At 38.0% G+C, this 15612-nt stretch overlaps 1 protein-coding gene across 3 annotated transcripts in view; it reads right to left on the bottom strand.

The window, feature by feature from the left end:
* Positions 1–1042: 1042 nt before the first annotated feature.
* ANO6 (anoctamin 6) overlaps positions 1043–15612 on the bottom strand; it is a 201244-nt gene continuing 186674 nt past the window's right edge. For all 3 annotated transcript variants that reach the window (XM_067696281.1, XM_067696282.1, XM_067696283.1), the window contains 3 exons: positions 14998–15200; positions 13412–13517; positions 1043–4262 (listed from right to left, as the gene is read on the bottom strand). In XM_067696281.1, the coding sequence (XP_067552382.1) occupies positions 4056–4262; positions 13412–13517; positions 14998–15200 (516 nt within the window). In that variant the 3' untranslated portion in view covers positions 1043–4055. The remainder of the gene's footprint in view (positions 4263–13411; positions 13518–14997; positions 15201–15612) is intronic.

The raw sequence follows: 15612 nt of genomic DNA, 5'->3' as shown, positions 1-15612 counted from the left end.
TTCATCTACTGTGTGGTTTTGTCTTCTCATTTTGCTTATCTTACTGTGTTTGGGGTCTCCTTTTTGCAGGCTGGAGGTTCATAGTTCCCATTGTTTTTGGTGTCTGTCCCCACATTTCTTTTTTAATCATGTACCTTCATCATTTTTTAAAACGTTACTAAAAATTTCCTTGCTACAAAATCATGTTGGCAGTGAGATCTGTGTAAGTAAACAACTGGCACTGTACCTGGTGGGGTCAGATAAATACCAGTTATTTAAGATTTCATCATTTCCCCAAAATGAGAAGGGGGTACTTTGCTAAAGAAGTTCTAGTTGCTCCTTTGCTGGAGTTAAAATGCTTGAAGGGAAGAATAACATCATCGGTACCCGTACCATTTAAGAATTAGAGAAAATGCTTCTTCCTATTGGTCCAGTTATGGACTATTTTTGACTTAGTTTTACTGCCAGCTTAATGAGATTTAAGCTGGTCAAAAAAGGAAAAGAAATCAAAGGATGGAATGAGTTAATATCTGGATTTTATGTTGTCCAGGATAAAAAAAAAAAAAAGGTTGTGTTTTGTAATGAGATTTTCCTTTATATTCTTCTTCATAATTTCCCCTTTCTGTACCCAAGGCCATGGCAGATCCAAACAGAGCCTTTCTGAGCCTTATTAGAGACATGTCCTCTCTGGGAGTCATTGCCCCATGTCAGGTGACATGCCCCATGTGTAGAATGCAGAGGCATCTTTATGCAATTAGTGGGAAGCACCTCTCCCTACTAGTGGATGCATCCCGACACTGGCACACCTGGTCTCCAGGCTTGGTGTCCTGTACAGGCCTCAATCCCAACAACTGTCTGCAGCAGCCCTGGCTGAAACCCCACCCCCAATTTTTCCCAGAAAAAACATGTTTTAAAGTAAGTGCAAGTTACGAAAAATACAATTTTAGATATAATCCACATAAAAATGCACATCTGTTATCTGATACATAATTGGTAAATAGATATACATCTGCTCTCTTTCTTAAAAACATTGTGACAATTGCATACAGAGTAGATCACAGTATTGTTTTTAAAAATGAATTTATTAAATTGCTCATAATTATAAAAGATTAAAGTGCACAGAAATTTGCAAAATATTACAAACTTTACATCTTATGCCACAGTGTATGAAAAGCATCATGAATATTTCAGTTTTACTTAAGTTGTTCATACATTTTAACTTTTCAAACATCTTAAAATATAATATGGACACAAGAAAATGGTACAAGAAGTGTTTCAACAACAGAGCGTATTCTGACCCCCTATTGTGAATTAATGTTTTCTGAAATTCAAGATGCACATGCAATTATAAGGGAAGGCTTTTGGTGATAAACAGTTTGCAAAATGGTCTTGTTTAGTTTTCAAACAAAAATGAAAGCTTTCCCTTCCTATTGACATAACTAAAGTATCTGAGGGATATTTAAAGAAAAATCTCCTGAGTATTTTGGTCTAATGCTTTGATTTGTTAAAATTCACAGGCATCACAAAAGGATACAAAGTAAAATTTCTCTAGTGGTTAACACCAGGCAGGTCTAGGCCCAGATTTCCCCTTCACAGGTCCACTGCCACACCCATACATTTTTCCAAGGTGCTGCCTCTGCTCACATCTACAGAGGTAGCCCACGAGTGCCTGCAGACACAGCCCCACATTTTCTTCACTACCCACTAGTCAGCACTAGACTTACATGAACACTGTCAGTGTCACAGGTTAATCTGGGTCCCCACTACAACCTGGCCGTTTGGGGAATATTGGCAGTGTCATACATCACATTCGCTGCCTTAAAAGGGTAGAGGTTTTTTTCCCTCCTGTCCACAGAAGCAAATTTTAAACTGTGAAGACGATTTATGAAAGATGGTTTATGAAAACATAAATGAATTCTTTTCAAGTTCTATTTTATATACAAGGAGATAAGGCAAAAACATTTCCTTTTCTGTGACTCCATAAGCAGTGAGTAATTGCCATATCCAACACTAGGAGATACTCCTACACTTCAGAGAAGAGAAGAGGTAATTGAGAGGAATCGGCACCACTTCCAGGAGCAGTGTCCCGGGTGAGCAGGGAAAGGGATGAGAGCACTTCCCCACTCGGAAGAAATTCATTTCTTTCTCCCAGTGTGGCCCCATCTCACATGGCCTGTTGTGAGCACTCTCTGATCACACCATTAACATTATCAAGAAAGTTAGTGAAATGGTCCAGATCCACTGGGACAATTCAAAAGTCCAGAATACTGTTTTGATGAATCCTACAGAAATACTGTTTTGTTTTTAACATTCATGGCAGGCATTTAGAATTGTGACCTGGAGTGAAGCTACTCTATTAAATCTGCTCACTGAACAGTGTTTCCTTTTCCTTTGCTGCTGGGACTCTGAGTGTCTTGGCTCCTGTGGCACCTGGGCATTTAGCAGCATCCCAGTGGGTGGCGGCCCATCTAGCAAGAATCCCGTGCCAGACACCTTCTCCTGCACCCAGCCCTGCCTTGTCACCAGTCACAGGTGAGAGGTACGGGCCCTGTGTCTTTTCCAGAGCTTACAAGAGGGCCTGGCACCCGAAAAGCAGTAAAGCACAGTAGAGACTGTGGAGCTGAATAAATTAAGGTCAAGATGTGCACGGTGGGGCAGAAGTTTAGCAGGAAGTTACCTCCATCTGACGGCAGAGTTTGTGACCAAACTAATTTGTTTTCTGACCCTTAATTGCCTGACTGGCTTGAGGAGAGGCTGGAATTCAAATCAAATCCCGTCTCTTTTTCTCTTTTGGGAATAATCTAGGTATTCTCCTGTCTCTCCCTTTCCCTCCCTAAAAAATGCTCCCCAGGTGCAAACAAGTTACTGGGCTGGGAGTAAGAGAAGGGAGGACGCGCTGAGCTACCTTCTCTGTGGCAGATGCTTTGGTAGGCTGATCACTTGGACGTGCAGAACCCCTCGCAGGCACACGGCGCGGTCACACTGAGGGCACTTGCTGTTCTCTTGACAGGCGCAGCACTGGCCTGTCACAATGGCCGTGAGACAATCACAAGGTTGCTTGTAATACTGTACTTCCTGGGATCTCATGGATAAAGGGCAACTGGTGGGAACCTGATGCGCTCATCTTTTCCAAACCATTATGTTGATAAATGTGTAACTTTAATCACTTGATTTCATTTTTTTTCAAGAAATGACATATCTTCAGAAGAGGTAAATTAATTATCCTGATCAATACGAGTCACAATTCTGTTTCAATCTGTAACTTTCCCTGCTTTTGCCATCTTATTCCCTTGAGATTTGCAAAGCAGTCAACATTGATTAGGCACAGAACATTCTAGGAGTGCTCCTGGAAGATGAAAGGTGTCACTGTGAATTAGCACAAATATGCTCAGAACCTTGCTATCATCTTCCTTGCAATCCATTAAAAGTATTTCTCTGAGATGGAAAGAAAGGCCAAGATGAAGACTGAAACTATTGCCTCATTACCTGAGATTTCTTTTTCTGTAGGAATGTGATAACGCACCTAAATATTGTGAAGTCTTGGGTCTATCTGTCACTTAATACAGCATTCAAACTGAATTCTGCATTAGATATTTTTAATACACAACTGCTAGCATGTCTAATCTTTAATGATGGTATTTGTAAGGGAAAGATAACTCTGGAAAAGATCTGGCAAAAAGTGAAGAAATGAAACAGTGCCTAAAAATAAAAAAAGATCATGTGCTTGAGAACAGAAGGAATGAAAATAATCAAATGGAGGGAAAAAATCCACTCTACTTTGGTAGGGGTTGTTTTTAAGCACACAAAGACACCTCTTCTGTGTTACTAAAATTCCAATTTATCAAAAAAAGTAACATTTTTGGTTTTCCTGGTGATTAGTTTTATGCCCTTCTTGATCTCAATTTTACATTTTCCAGTTCCTACATCGCTAGCTGAAACTGAAAAATAATCTGCATGAAAATGGTCATAGTTAAGACTCATATTTGCTGAAGTGATTTAACTTATTCTCATTAGTGATTCATAATATATTTTGATAAAGCTAAATTCTTTAAAGTGCTTCTCAGAACATAAAACTCTTAATCTGATTTTGGTCGTATATTGTTATCTACTACTGCTATCATCCTCTCAGCTATGACTCCCATATTTTTGGTCATGTCTTTGAGGTGATTCTCATGAAGAAGCTTCTGGGTTAGGTATTTTTCTCTCCTGATCTTGCTCTTCGTGCTTTTCGATACGTCTGGAATTGCATATGAAATGAAAAATTTCACAGAATAGATGATATGCTAAGGGAGAGAAGAAAAATGTCAATCACAAAGAGAAGTAGGGGAACACAGAGTTTCTTCCATTTATTTTTGCTAGTCATTATAGCAGTATATCAGGACAAGGTGGTGGGCATTCGTCATGTATACCCCATCTCTCCCACCACAGCATGGCTCTGCCAAGGTGCTACATTTTGTTACTTTATACATTTCAAGAATACTATTTGACATGTAGAACAGAATACATCTAATATCTAGAACACTCACCATGACACTGACGATGCTATGATATTTTTATGTGTGTTTCTTTCCTATCTTGTTCCCAGGCCTCTTCCCCAAAGGTAAACACTGAACTATCTGTGTGAGTATATGTATATAATTTTCTTTTACTTTGAATAGTTTAACAAGGTATGTATATATCCCCAAATAGTATCTTGTTTAGTTTTGCTTGCTTTAAGCTTTATAAAAACAGTATGATACTGTCAGTATGGTATAGTCTTTTGAAAATTGCTTTTTTTCCATTCAAAATTAGTTTCTAAGACTCATCAATGTTATTGTGCATAACTGTAATCCATTTTCACTTCTATATAATATTCCATTGTGCAAACACACTGTAATTTATTTGTTCCCCTATCAAAAGGAATTGGGTTTGTGTCTAGTTTTTGGATTAGAAACAATGATGTTGGGAACATTCTTGCACTTGGATTCTGGAGAATACCTGTGAGTTTCTCAAAAGCGTGCACCTAGGGGTGGAACTGCTGAGACCCTCTGTTACATGAATCTTCAATTTTACAAGAGTGTACCAACTATACCAGATGACACTCCCACCAGCAGTGTGTGATGATTTCAGTTGCTCTACATCCTTGTCTGCACTTGTTACCATCACTTTTTTTTTTTAAACCAACATGGTGATTATGAAATGGACTTTCACTTTGGTCTTACTTTGCATTTCCCTGATGACTAATGAGCTTGAAAACCTTTTTATTTATTCACTGTTCAAAAATCCCTAACCTAGCAAGAAGATAGAGATAACATAGTATAAACATAATTAAAAACAAATAAATTACACATAGTGTTAAAAAGTGATAAGAGCTATGGGGAAAAAAGTGACATGAGCTAAGTGAAGCAGAGTAACAGTTATCATGAGTGTTATGGTGGGAGGTAAAATTTATATAGATTTTATATAGATCAGTCTGGACATGCCTCATTGAGCAAAGATTTTAAGGAGGTGAGGAAATTAGCCATGCAGACATCAGGAAGAAAGACATTCTAGGCAAAGGGAACAGCCAACACAGTCCATCATCTGGTAGAAACCTGAAGGGTGCATTCCAGGAAGGCTGGAGTGAAGTGACCTCAGGGAGGTAACAGAGCATGGCTAGATTGTGTTTGGCCTTGTATGTCATTATAAGGACTTTGGCTTTTACTCAGAGTGAGATGTGAAGACAATAGGGAGTCCAGTTAGGAGACTGTTGTCCTAATTTGGGCAAGAAATGATGGTGGCTCTAACTTGGGTGGCAGCAGCAGAGCTGGTAAGAAGTGGTCAGATCTGTGATACATTTTCAAAGGAAAACTCAACAGGACTGGATGTGGAATAAGTGGGGCAGAGAAAACAAGGGGGACTCCAAGAATTCTGGCCCAAGCAACTGTTGAGATGGAACTGCCATAATTGAGAGGGGGGTAAAACTGTGGACAGAACAGATTTAGTGCATGGTAGGGAGAAGAACATTGCAAGTGGACTTAAGAAAATATGGGAATTTAGGGCAGTAGATTTGAGGTATCTGTTAGATATCCAAGCAGAAAGGTCAAGTATGCAGTTGGATTGATGGGCTGAGTTCAGAAGAGGTTTTCTGGGGATATCCATTAGTGAATCACTGGCATACAGATAGCACTTAAAGTGTCCGGACTGCATGAGATCACCAACGCTGTGGGTAGAGAGAAAACACAACCAAGGAATGAGCCATGGATCATTAAGAAGAGAAGGAAGGGACGGGCAATGAAGTTAAGACAGGACTGCATAGAGAGGTAGGAAGAAAGGCAAAATATGTGTTTCCCTGGGAGCCAAGTGAGGAAGAATTTCAAGGAAGAGTGATCAGCTGTGTCAAATGTTTCTTGTAAGTCAGGTAGTGTGACAGTGGAGAATATTTTGAGCTGAGAGAAATATTGGTGAGTTCAGGTGATAGAATTACATAGTAAAGAAAGAGGCAAAAGTTGATGTAGGAAAGAGGTTTGTTTTTTTTTCCCATCCATTTCTGAGGTAGGTAATATTTACAGATATGAAGATTTTCTATGTTACACCACCCTTGCTGTTCTGGGATAAAGCGAATGTGGTATGATGTCATCTTTTGAAAATAGATTGCTAGATTCAGTCTGCACATCTTAAAAAGACCTTTGCCTCTATGCATTGAGTAAGACTGACATAATTTCCCCTTCCCTTTCTAATCTTGTCTGATTTTAGGAACTAAAAGGGGTTGGAGAGTATTTTCTTATCTCTGGAGGAGTGTGTATAATATTGAAATGATCTGTTCTAGAAAGTTTGGTATCACTCTCCTAGAAAGCCATATGGCTTGGTGTTTTCAATGGGGACAGATTTTTCAATTACTCAAAGTTTTGCTATAATTTGAGGTTTATAGTTACCTTCTTTAGCAGTTTAAAGATATTAGACTCTTCTCTTCTGGCTTTCAGATTGATGTTAAAAAGTCTACTCTCAAGACACAGACTGGCTGAATAATACAAAAACAGGACCCATATATATGCTGTCTACAAGAGACCTACTTCAGACCTAGGGACACATACAGACTGAAAGTGAGGAGATGGAAAAAGATAGATATTCCACGCAAATGGAAATCAAAAGAAAGCTGGAGTAGCAATACTCATATCAGATAAAACAGACTTTAAATAAAGAATGTTACAAGAGACAAGGAAGGATACTACATAATGATCAAGGGATCAAATCAAGAAGAAAATATAACAATTGTAAATATATATGCACCCAACAGAGGAGCACCTCAATACATAAGGCAAATGCTAACAGCTATAAAAGAGGAAATCGACAGTAACACAATAATGGTGGGGGACGTTAACACCTTAATGGCACCAATGGACAGATCATCCAGACAGACAGAAAATTAATAAGGAAACACAAGCTTTAAATGACACAACAGACCAGATAGATTTAATTGATATTTATAGGACATTCCACCCGAAAACAGCAGATTACACTTTCTTCTCAAATGCACACGGAACATTCTCCAGGATAGATCACATCTTCGGTCACAAATCAAGCCTCGGTAAATTTAAGAAAATTGAAATCATACCAAGCATTTTTTCCAACCACAATTCTATGAGATTAGATATAAATTACAGGGAAAAAAACGTAAAAAACACGAACACATGGAGGCTAAACAATACACTACTAAATAACCAAAAGATCACTGAAGAAATCAAAGAGGAAATCAAGAAATACCTAGAGACAAATGACAACGAAAACACGACAATCCAAAATGTATGGGATGCAGCAAAATCAGTTCTAAGAGGGAAATTTATAGCAATAAATGCTACCTCAAGAAACAAGAAAAATCTCAAATAAACAAACTAAACTTACACCTAAAGGAACTAGAGAAAGAAAAACAAAACCCAAAGTTAGTAGAAGGAAAGAAATCATAAAGATCAGAGCAGAAATAAATGAAATAGAAACAAAAAACCAACGGCAAATTTCAATAAAACTAAAAGCTGGTTCTTTGAGAAGATAAACAAAAGTGATAAACCTTTAGCCAGACTCATCAAGAGGGAGAGTACTCAAATCAATAAAATTAGAAATGAAAAAGGAGAAGTTACAATGGACACCAGAGAAGTACACAGCATCACAAGAGACTACTACAAGCAACTCTGTGCCAATCAAATGGAAAACCTGGAAGAAATGGACAAATTCTTAGAAAGGTATAATCTTTTAAGACTGAACCAGAAAGAAATAGAAAATATGAACAGACCAATCACAAGTAATGAAACTGAAACTGTGATTAAAAATCTTCCAACAGAAGTCCAAGACCAGATGGCTTCACAGGTGAATTCTATCAAACATTTAGAGAAGATCTAACAACCATCCTTCTCAAAAAATTTCAGAGGAAGAAACACGCGCAAACTCATTCTATGAGACCACCATCACCCTGATACCAAAACCAGACAAAGATACTACAAAAAAAGAAAATTACCGACCAATATCACTGATGAATATAGATGCAAAAATTCTCAACAAAACACTAGCAAACAGAATCCAACAACACATTAAAAGGATCATACACCATGATCAAGTGGGATTTATCCCAGGGATGCAAGGATTCTTCAATATAGGCAAATCAATCAATGTGAGACACCATATTAACAAATCAAAGAATAAAAACCATATGATCATCTCTATAGATGCAGAAAAAGCTTTTGACAAAATTCAACACTGATTTATGATAAAAACTCTCCAGAAAGTGGGCATAGAGGGAACTTACCTCAAGATAATAAAGGCCATATATGACAAACCCACAGCAAACATCATTCTCAATGGTGAAAACCTGAAAGCACATCCTCTAAGATCAAGAACAAGACAGGGATGTCCACTCTTGCCACCATTATTCAACACAGTTTTGGAAGTCCTAGCCATGGTAATCAGAGAAGAAAAATAAAAGGAATACAACTTGGAAAAGAAGTAAAACTGTCACTGTTTGCAGATGACATGATACTATACAAAGAAAACCCTAAAGATGCCACCAGAAAACTACTAGAACTAATCAATGAATTTGGTAAGGTGGCAGGATACAAAATTAATGCACAGAAATCTCTTGCATTCCTATACACTAACAATGAAAGATCAGGAAGAGAAATTAAGGAAACAATCCCATAACCACTGAAACAAAAGAATAAAATACCTAGGAATAAACCTACCTAAGGAGGTAAAAGACCTGCACTCAGGAAATTATAAGACCCTGATGAAAGAAATCAAAGATGACACAGATGGAGAGATATACCATGTTCTTGGACTGGAAGAATCAATATTGTGAAAATGACTGTACTACCCAAAGCAATCTACAGATTCAATGCAATCCCTATCAAATTACCAATGGCAATTTTTCAGAACTAGAACAAAAAATCTTAAAATTTGTAGAGAGGCACAAAATACCCCAGAGAGCATAACAATCTTGAGAAAGAAAACGGAGCTGGAGGAATCAGGCTCCCTGACTTCAGACTATACTACAAAGCTACAGTAATCAAGACAATATGGTACTGGCAGAAAAACAGCAACACAGATCAATGGAACAGGATAGAAAGCCCAGAGATAAACGTACAAACCTATGGTCAACTAATCTATGATAAAGGAGGCAAGGATATACAATGGAGAAAAGGCAGTTTTGGTGCTGGGAAAACTGGACATCTACATGAAAAAGAATGAAATTAGAACACTCCCTAACACCCTACATAAAAATAAAGTCAAAATGGATTAAAGACCTAAATGTAAGACCGGACACCATAAAACTCTTAGAGGAAAACATAGGAAGAACACTCTTTGACATAAATCACAGCAAGATCTTTTATGACCCACCTCCTAGAGTAATGGAAATAAAAACAAAAATAAACACATGGGACCTAATGAAACTTAAAAGGTTTTGCACAGCAAAGGAAACTACAAACAAGACGAAAAGACAACCCTCAGAATGGGAGAAAATATTTGCAAATGAATCAATGGACAAAGGATTAATGTCCAAAATATATAAACAACACATGCAGCTCAATATCAAAAACAAACAACCTAATCAAAAATTGGGTGGAAGACCTAAACAGAAATTTCTCCAGAGAAGACATGCAGATGGCCAACAGGCACATGAAAAGCTGCTCAACATCAGTAATTATTAGAGAAATGCAAATCAAAACTACAGTGAGGTATCACCTCACACTGGTTAGAATGGGCATCATCAGAAAATCTACAAACAACAAATGCTGGAGAGGGTGTGGAGAAAAGGGAACCGTCTTGCACTGTTGGTGGCAAAGTTAACTGATAGAGCCACATGGAGAACAGTGTGGAGGTTCCTTAAAAAACTAAAAATAGAACTACCATATGACCCAGCAATTCCACTACTGGGCATATACCCAGAGAAAGCCATAATTCAAAAAGACACATGCACCCCAATATTCATTGCAGCACTATTTACAATAGCCAGGTCATGGAAGCAACCTAAATGTCCATTGACAGATGAATGGATAAAGAAGATGTGGTACATGTATACAATGGAATATTACTTAGCCATAAAAAGGAATGAAATTGGGCCAGTTGCAGAGACATGGATGGACCTAGAGACTGTCATAGAGAGTGAAGTCAGAAAGAGTAAAACAAATATCGTATATTAACGCATATATGTGGAATCTAGAAAAATGGTGCAGATGAATGAGTTTGCAAGGCAGAAATAGAGACACAGATGTAGAGAACAAACATATGGACACCAAGGGGGTAAGCGGGGTGGGGGGGTGTGATGAACTGGGAGATTGGGATTTACATATGTACAGTAATATGTATGAAATAGATAACTAATAAGAACCTGCTGTATAGCACAGGGAACTGTACTTCACTTTGCTGTACAGGAGAAACTAACACAAGATTGTGAAACAACTATACAACAATTAAAAACAAACGTCTAGGGCTTCCCTGGTGGCGCAGTGGTTGAGAGTCCACCTGCTGATGCAGGGGACACGGGTTCATGCCCTGGTCCAGGAAGATCCCACATGCCGCGAAGCAGCTGTGTCCATGAGCCATGGCCACTGAGCCTGCGCGTCCAGAGTGCTCCGCAACAGAAGAGGCCACAACAGTGAGAGGCCTCCGTACCACAAAAACAAAACAAAACAAAACAAAAAAAAACCCCACAAACATCTACTCTCATTCTAATCTTAATTTTCTTTGTCAGTCATCTGTCTTCTTTCTCAGGTTACTTTTAAGATCTTATATTCAGTGTGCTGCATTTTCCTTACAGTGCATGTAAATATTGACTTCTTTTACAGTTTCTTATTTGTTCATTTTGGCTCTGTCATTTATTTGTTTAAATATTCTCATATATGGTTAAGTTATATCCCTTATCTGATAATTCAAACTCTTAAAAGTTATTGATGGTCCAAATCAGGTTTTTATTTTTAAACTTTTTTTGGCTAAATCTCATTCTTGGTTTTTCGTTCTTTTTTTAAAAATTTCCCCTTTGCCATTGTTGATCTTTGATAGTTAGCTCATATTTGCTTATCTCAATCTGGGAAAAAACTGGGGTCTAAATTAAGGATGCTTTTATTCAGAGAAGATATGCATTTCCCTCTGCTTGGAGACATGTTTAGCCTTTTGTGGGGTCCCTGGCTGAATCCAAGAGTCTCAAGTTCAGCTCTTCTACTGCACTGCTGACCCAAAGCTTGGTCTCCTTGGGTTTTTAGGTGGAGACACTAATAACAGCACTTGTTCTCAGAGCAGTCCTGAACTTCAGAGGTGCTCACTGCTCTATTTCAGGCAATCATGGTGTTTTCCTCTTTGTATATTCTCTTTCCTTCTAGTAAGCGCAAAACTGCAAAGGAAATTATGTTTTTAACTGATTCTAAATGTTTTGTAGTGAGATGGCCCCTCACAGCATCTAGTCCACCATGATATCAAAAGTAGAAATCAAAACACTTTGGCAACTACATATTTGAATATAAACTAGTGACTCTTGCCGATATATCAGATACTGTACTTCAGGAATCCACTTATGATGGTGAACTAATGATGAACTATTTTCTTCTGTTAATTTTTGGTAACTACTTAAAAAAATACTAGAAAAATTATCAAAGCCAGGTAGCCTGTCCCACTTTTTTCTTGCTAACAGATTTTGAGTCTCCTCAGAGCAAACCAAACACCTCCTGTCTCAGCCTACTTAGCTGCTATGAGGAACCATGTGCTGTAGTTCTAGCCAATGAGATGTAGGTGACAGTCTTCTCTGGGGGCTTCTGGCAAAGCATTTTCTTTCCTAACCAATAGGAAAAGATTTGGCTAGCATCACCCTTCTCCTTCCTCCTGCCTAGAACATAAATGTGTTATCTGGAGTTGCAGTAGTCATATTACAACCACAGAGTGACATGCAATGAGAGAAAACCTAGAGAATCAGATACAGTCCTTACATCAGTGAGCTGGTGTTAATTCAGGAGCACCCAGCTACTCCTAGTGAAATTTGTTATGTAAGAAAAATCAATCCCTATTTGTTTAAGCCACTATCGATGGGCTTTCTGTTTCTTGCAGCTAAATATAATACTAACTGACCACACCAATGAAGTAACTTTCAAATCTTTGGAATTAAGTAGTAGTTATTCACTTGGTGTAAGAAGTAAAGTTGGTTAGATCAATTTCAAATTTATAGCTGCCTTAGTCATTTTTCATAGCTGGTAAATTTCAGGGATGTAAAAAACTATTGTAAGAAGGTACACTGTGAAAATGCAATTAAAATAATACAAATAAAAATATTATAGCAATAAAAGTTTCTCCATGGAAAATATGATCTCTTATTTGTCTTGAATAAGCCCCTTCATAGCCTAATAGCCAGTGCCCCAAATAAAAGGCCCAGTGCCCCAAATAAAAAGGCCTTCAATTAATACTGAACTGAAAGGAATTGAATTCCCCTAGCACACAACATGCCTTTAACTTTTAAAGGAGTTAACCAACTTTATTTATTTAAAAAAATAAATTTATTTATTTATTTACTTTTGGCTGCGTTGGGCTTTCATTGCTGCGCACAGGCTTTCTCTAGTTGTGATGAGTGGGGGCCACTCTTCACTGCAGAGCGCGGGCTTCTCATTGGGGTGGCTTCTCCCGTTACAGAGCATGGGCTCTAGACACACGGGCTTCAGTAGTTGTGGCGCACGGGCTTAGTTGCTCCGTGGCATGTGGGATCTTCCCAGACCAGGGATCAAACCCGTGTCCCCTGCATTGGCAGGCGGATTCTTAACCACTGTACCACCAGGGAAGCCCAACCAACTTCATTTAATTACTGTTCTCAGGTCAAATTTTATTAATAAATGTTATAAAATAATTATTAGCAGGAGATAACATATTGTACATTTTAAGTCAGAAGAGGCAACAACAAAGCCTGCAAATACACTGCTTCATAAACTATTTCAGAGTATACTTTTCCTACCTCCATGACAATGATAAAAGCCAGCTTAGCTGCAATCACATGCCAATAATAGATGTTGTGTTTATACTCTTGTGGGTGTCCAGGAGGGTACCGGAAATCACGATACCTGGAAATGAGATGGAGACATTTCAGGAGATAATTCTTTCTGATCAAATGCTGTAAACAAGGGCCCATTAAAAAAGGTCATACTTCATGCAACATTCTTTTAAATTGGACGTCATATAAATTTTCTCTAAGAGTGTTTGTTTGTTTTTTGGCCACGCCACATGGCATGGCTTGCGGAATCTCAGTTCCCTGACCAGGGACTGAACCCGGGACCACGGAAGTGAAAGCCTGGAATCCTGACTACTAGGCCAGCAGGGAACTCCCAAGTTTTCTCCAAGAGTTTAATTTGATGACAAAACCCTGAAATAACTACTCCAGTAATACTTCATTTAACTTACAAGAGGAAGATGATGGTAATGATGGATTCCATCTTTGTAAAAAAGAACAAAAATATTTTAAATTTTATCCCTGCTTCCTCAAAAGAGTATAACTAAAACAAGTTAGCATATTTTCAGAAACATGCTTATAAATTTATTTATATAATGGTGTCATCAGGGTTCATTCAGCTATGGGGCTATCTCTCTCTACAGAGAATACTAACCTACTTTTTATAATTTTCTTACTTAATTTCCTTGTTGTCAGACATCATATGCTACTGCTGTTAGTGTATTTCCCTCAGGTAGCACATCTCTCATTTTCTGCCTGTAACCTCTTAGACCTAGTTTAATTACTCTTTAGAACTATGTAAAGTAAGAGTAACCAGATTCAATGAGGGATTCTGAAGAGGCTTTACTATGTGTAACTTGGAAACATTTATCTGGGGCTTATCTCTGGTTTCTTGGTTGTGTTGTTGAGAATGTGGATCAGAGAAGGCTTTGAGGAGTTGAACTAAATGAATTTTAAAGCCTCCTTTAGGTTTAAGACTTTGATTGAAAACACACACACACACACACACACACACACACACACACAACTCTACGAGCAGTCAACAAACTTTTCAGTTAGTAACTCAGTTGACAAAACTAAGTGTACACTGTCCACAGTTGATCTTACTAGCCATTAATATTAGTGCACAGAGCTTTGGAACACTTTTAGAGAACACTGCTAGGCCAGGCTGAGGTATTTACATTTTTGTCTTTGCGTTGCTTTGTTAAGTGATGGTACATACTAGTTTGTCATCATTCAGTACCATCAGGTTGTGCTTGAATAACACATTAGTCATAACAACTGAATTATCTTGCTTTTTGGAACTCTTAGAGTTTCTTCAGTTCTAAGATATAGGACTTTCCCCCTGGATCAGTCTTCCTGTAATCATTTGAAACTCTCATTTAAAAACCTTGCCTTATGATTTGGCTTGAAAGTTCTAACCCTAGTCTGTATTAACTTTTATATCCCATCCTTTTTAAAGTCTGATTGAAAAGAAAGCTAGGAAAAAAACATCTTTAGCAATTTTATTTAAATGATACCAAATAGAATTATATTACAATAAAAGTCCTTTAAAAGATGAAGTGCATTTTTAAACACTTATAACCAGAACTTGCCTGCATGTGGTATAGTCACCAAGCTCAGTGTACGGATTTTCCTTGCTTTTGCTTTTAAAGTCGGCAACGTTGAAGTAGGAGAGAGTGTTGTTGATGTATCCCTCCATGGTGTAGTGTGGGTGGTCCCCATAGGGCGGGACGGAGAAGGACCAGTAATACACCAGGCGGGGGATCATGTCTGATGTGAAAGCAATGATCATGGCCTATGTTGGGAAGAAAACAGTAAAGGGGGTATTAATTGAGAGCCTTTATAGCTAAGGTTAACTGACATGCCAGAATTACATTTTCATCAGTTGATTTTTTTTTTAAATTAAAGACTCAGAAACCTTAATTCTTCCCTGTCAAATGGATATAGGTAGTGAGTATCCTAAAGTCTTTGAGCAGCTGCTTTAAAGTAAAATAGTTCCTTTGCTTTTGGTGTTTAAGGGAATGTCCAGAAGTCTACCTGCAGTTCAAAAGCAAAGGCCTGATAGTTGCCTATTATGTGTCTTAAGTACAGTAAGAATAATTGTAGACTGGGGTATTGTGGACAACTCAAGAGCTGCTTGCATATGTTATTTGTAAATTATATTTTAAAAAATTAGAATGTAATGAAATTCAATCAACCTTGGAGCA

Source organism: Pseudorca crassidens, chromosome 11, assembly GCF_039906515.1.
Source record: "Pseudorca crassidens isolate mPseCra1 chromosome 11, mPseCra1.hap1, whole genome shotgun sequence".
NCBI lineage: Eukaryota > Metazoa > Chordata > Mammalia > Artiodactyla > Delphinidae > Pseudorca > Pseudorca crassidens.
This window is presented reverse-complemented; position numbering and strand designations above follow the sequence as displayed.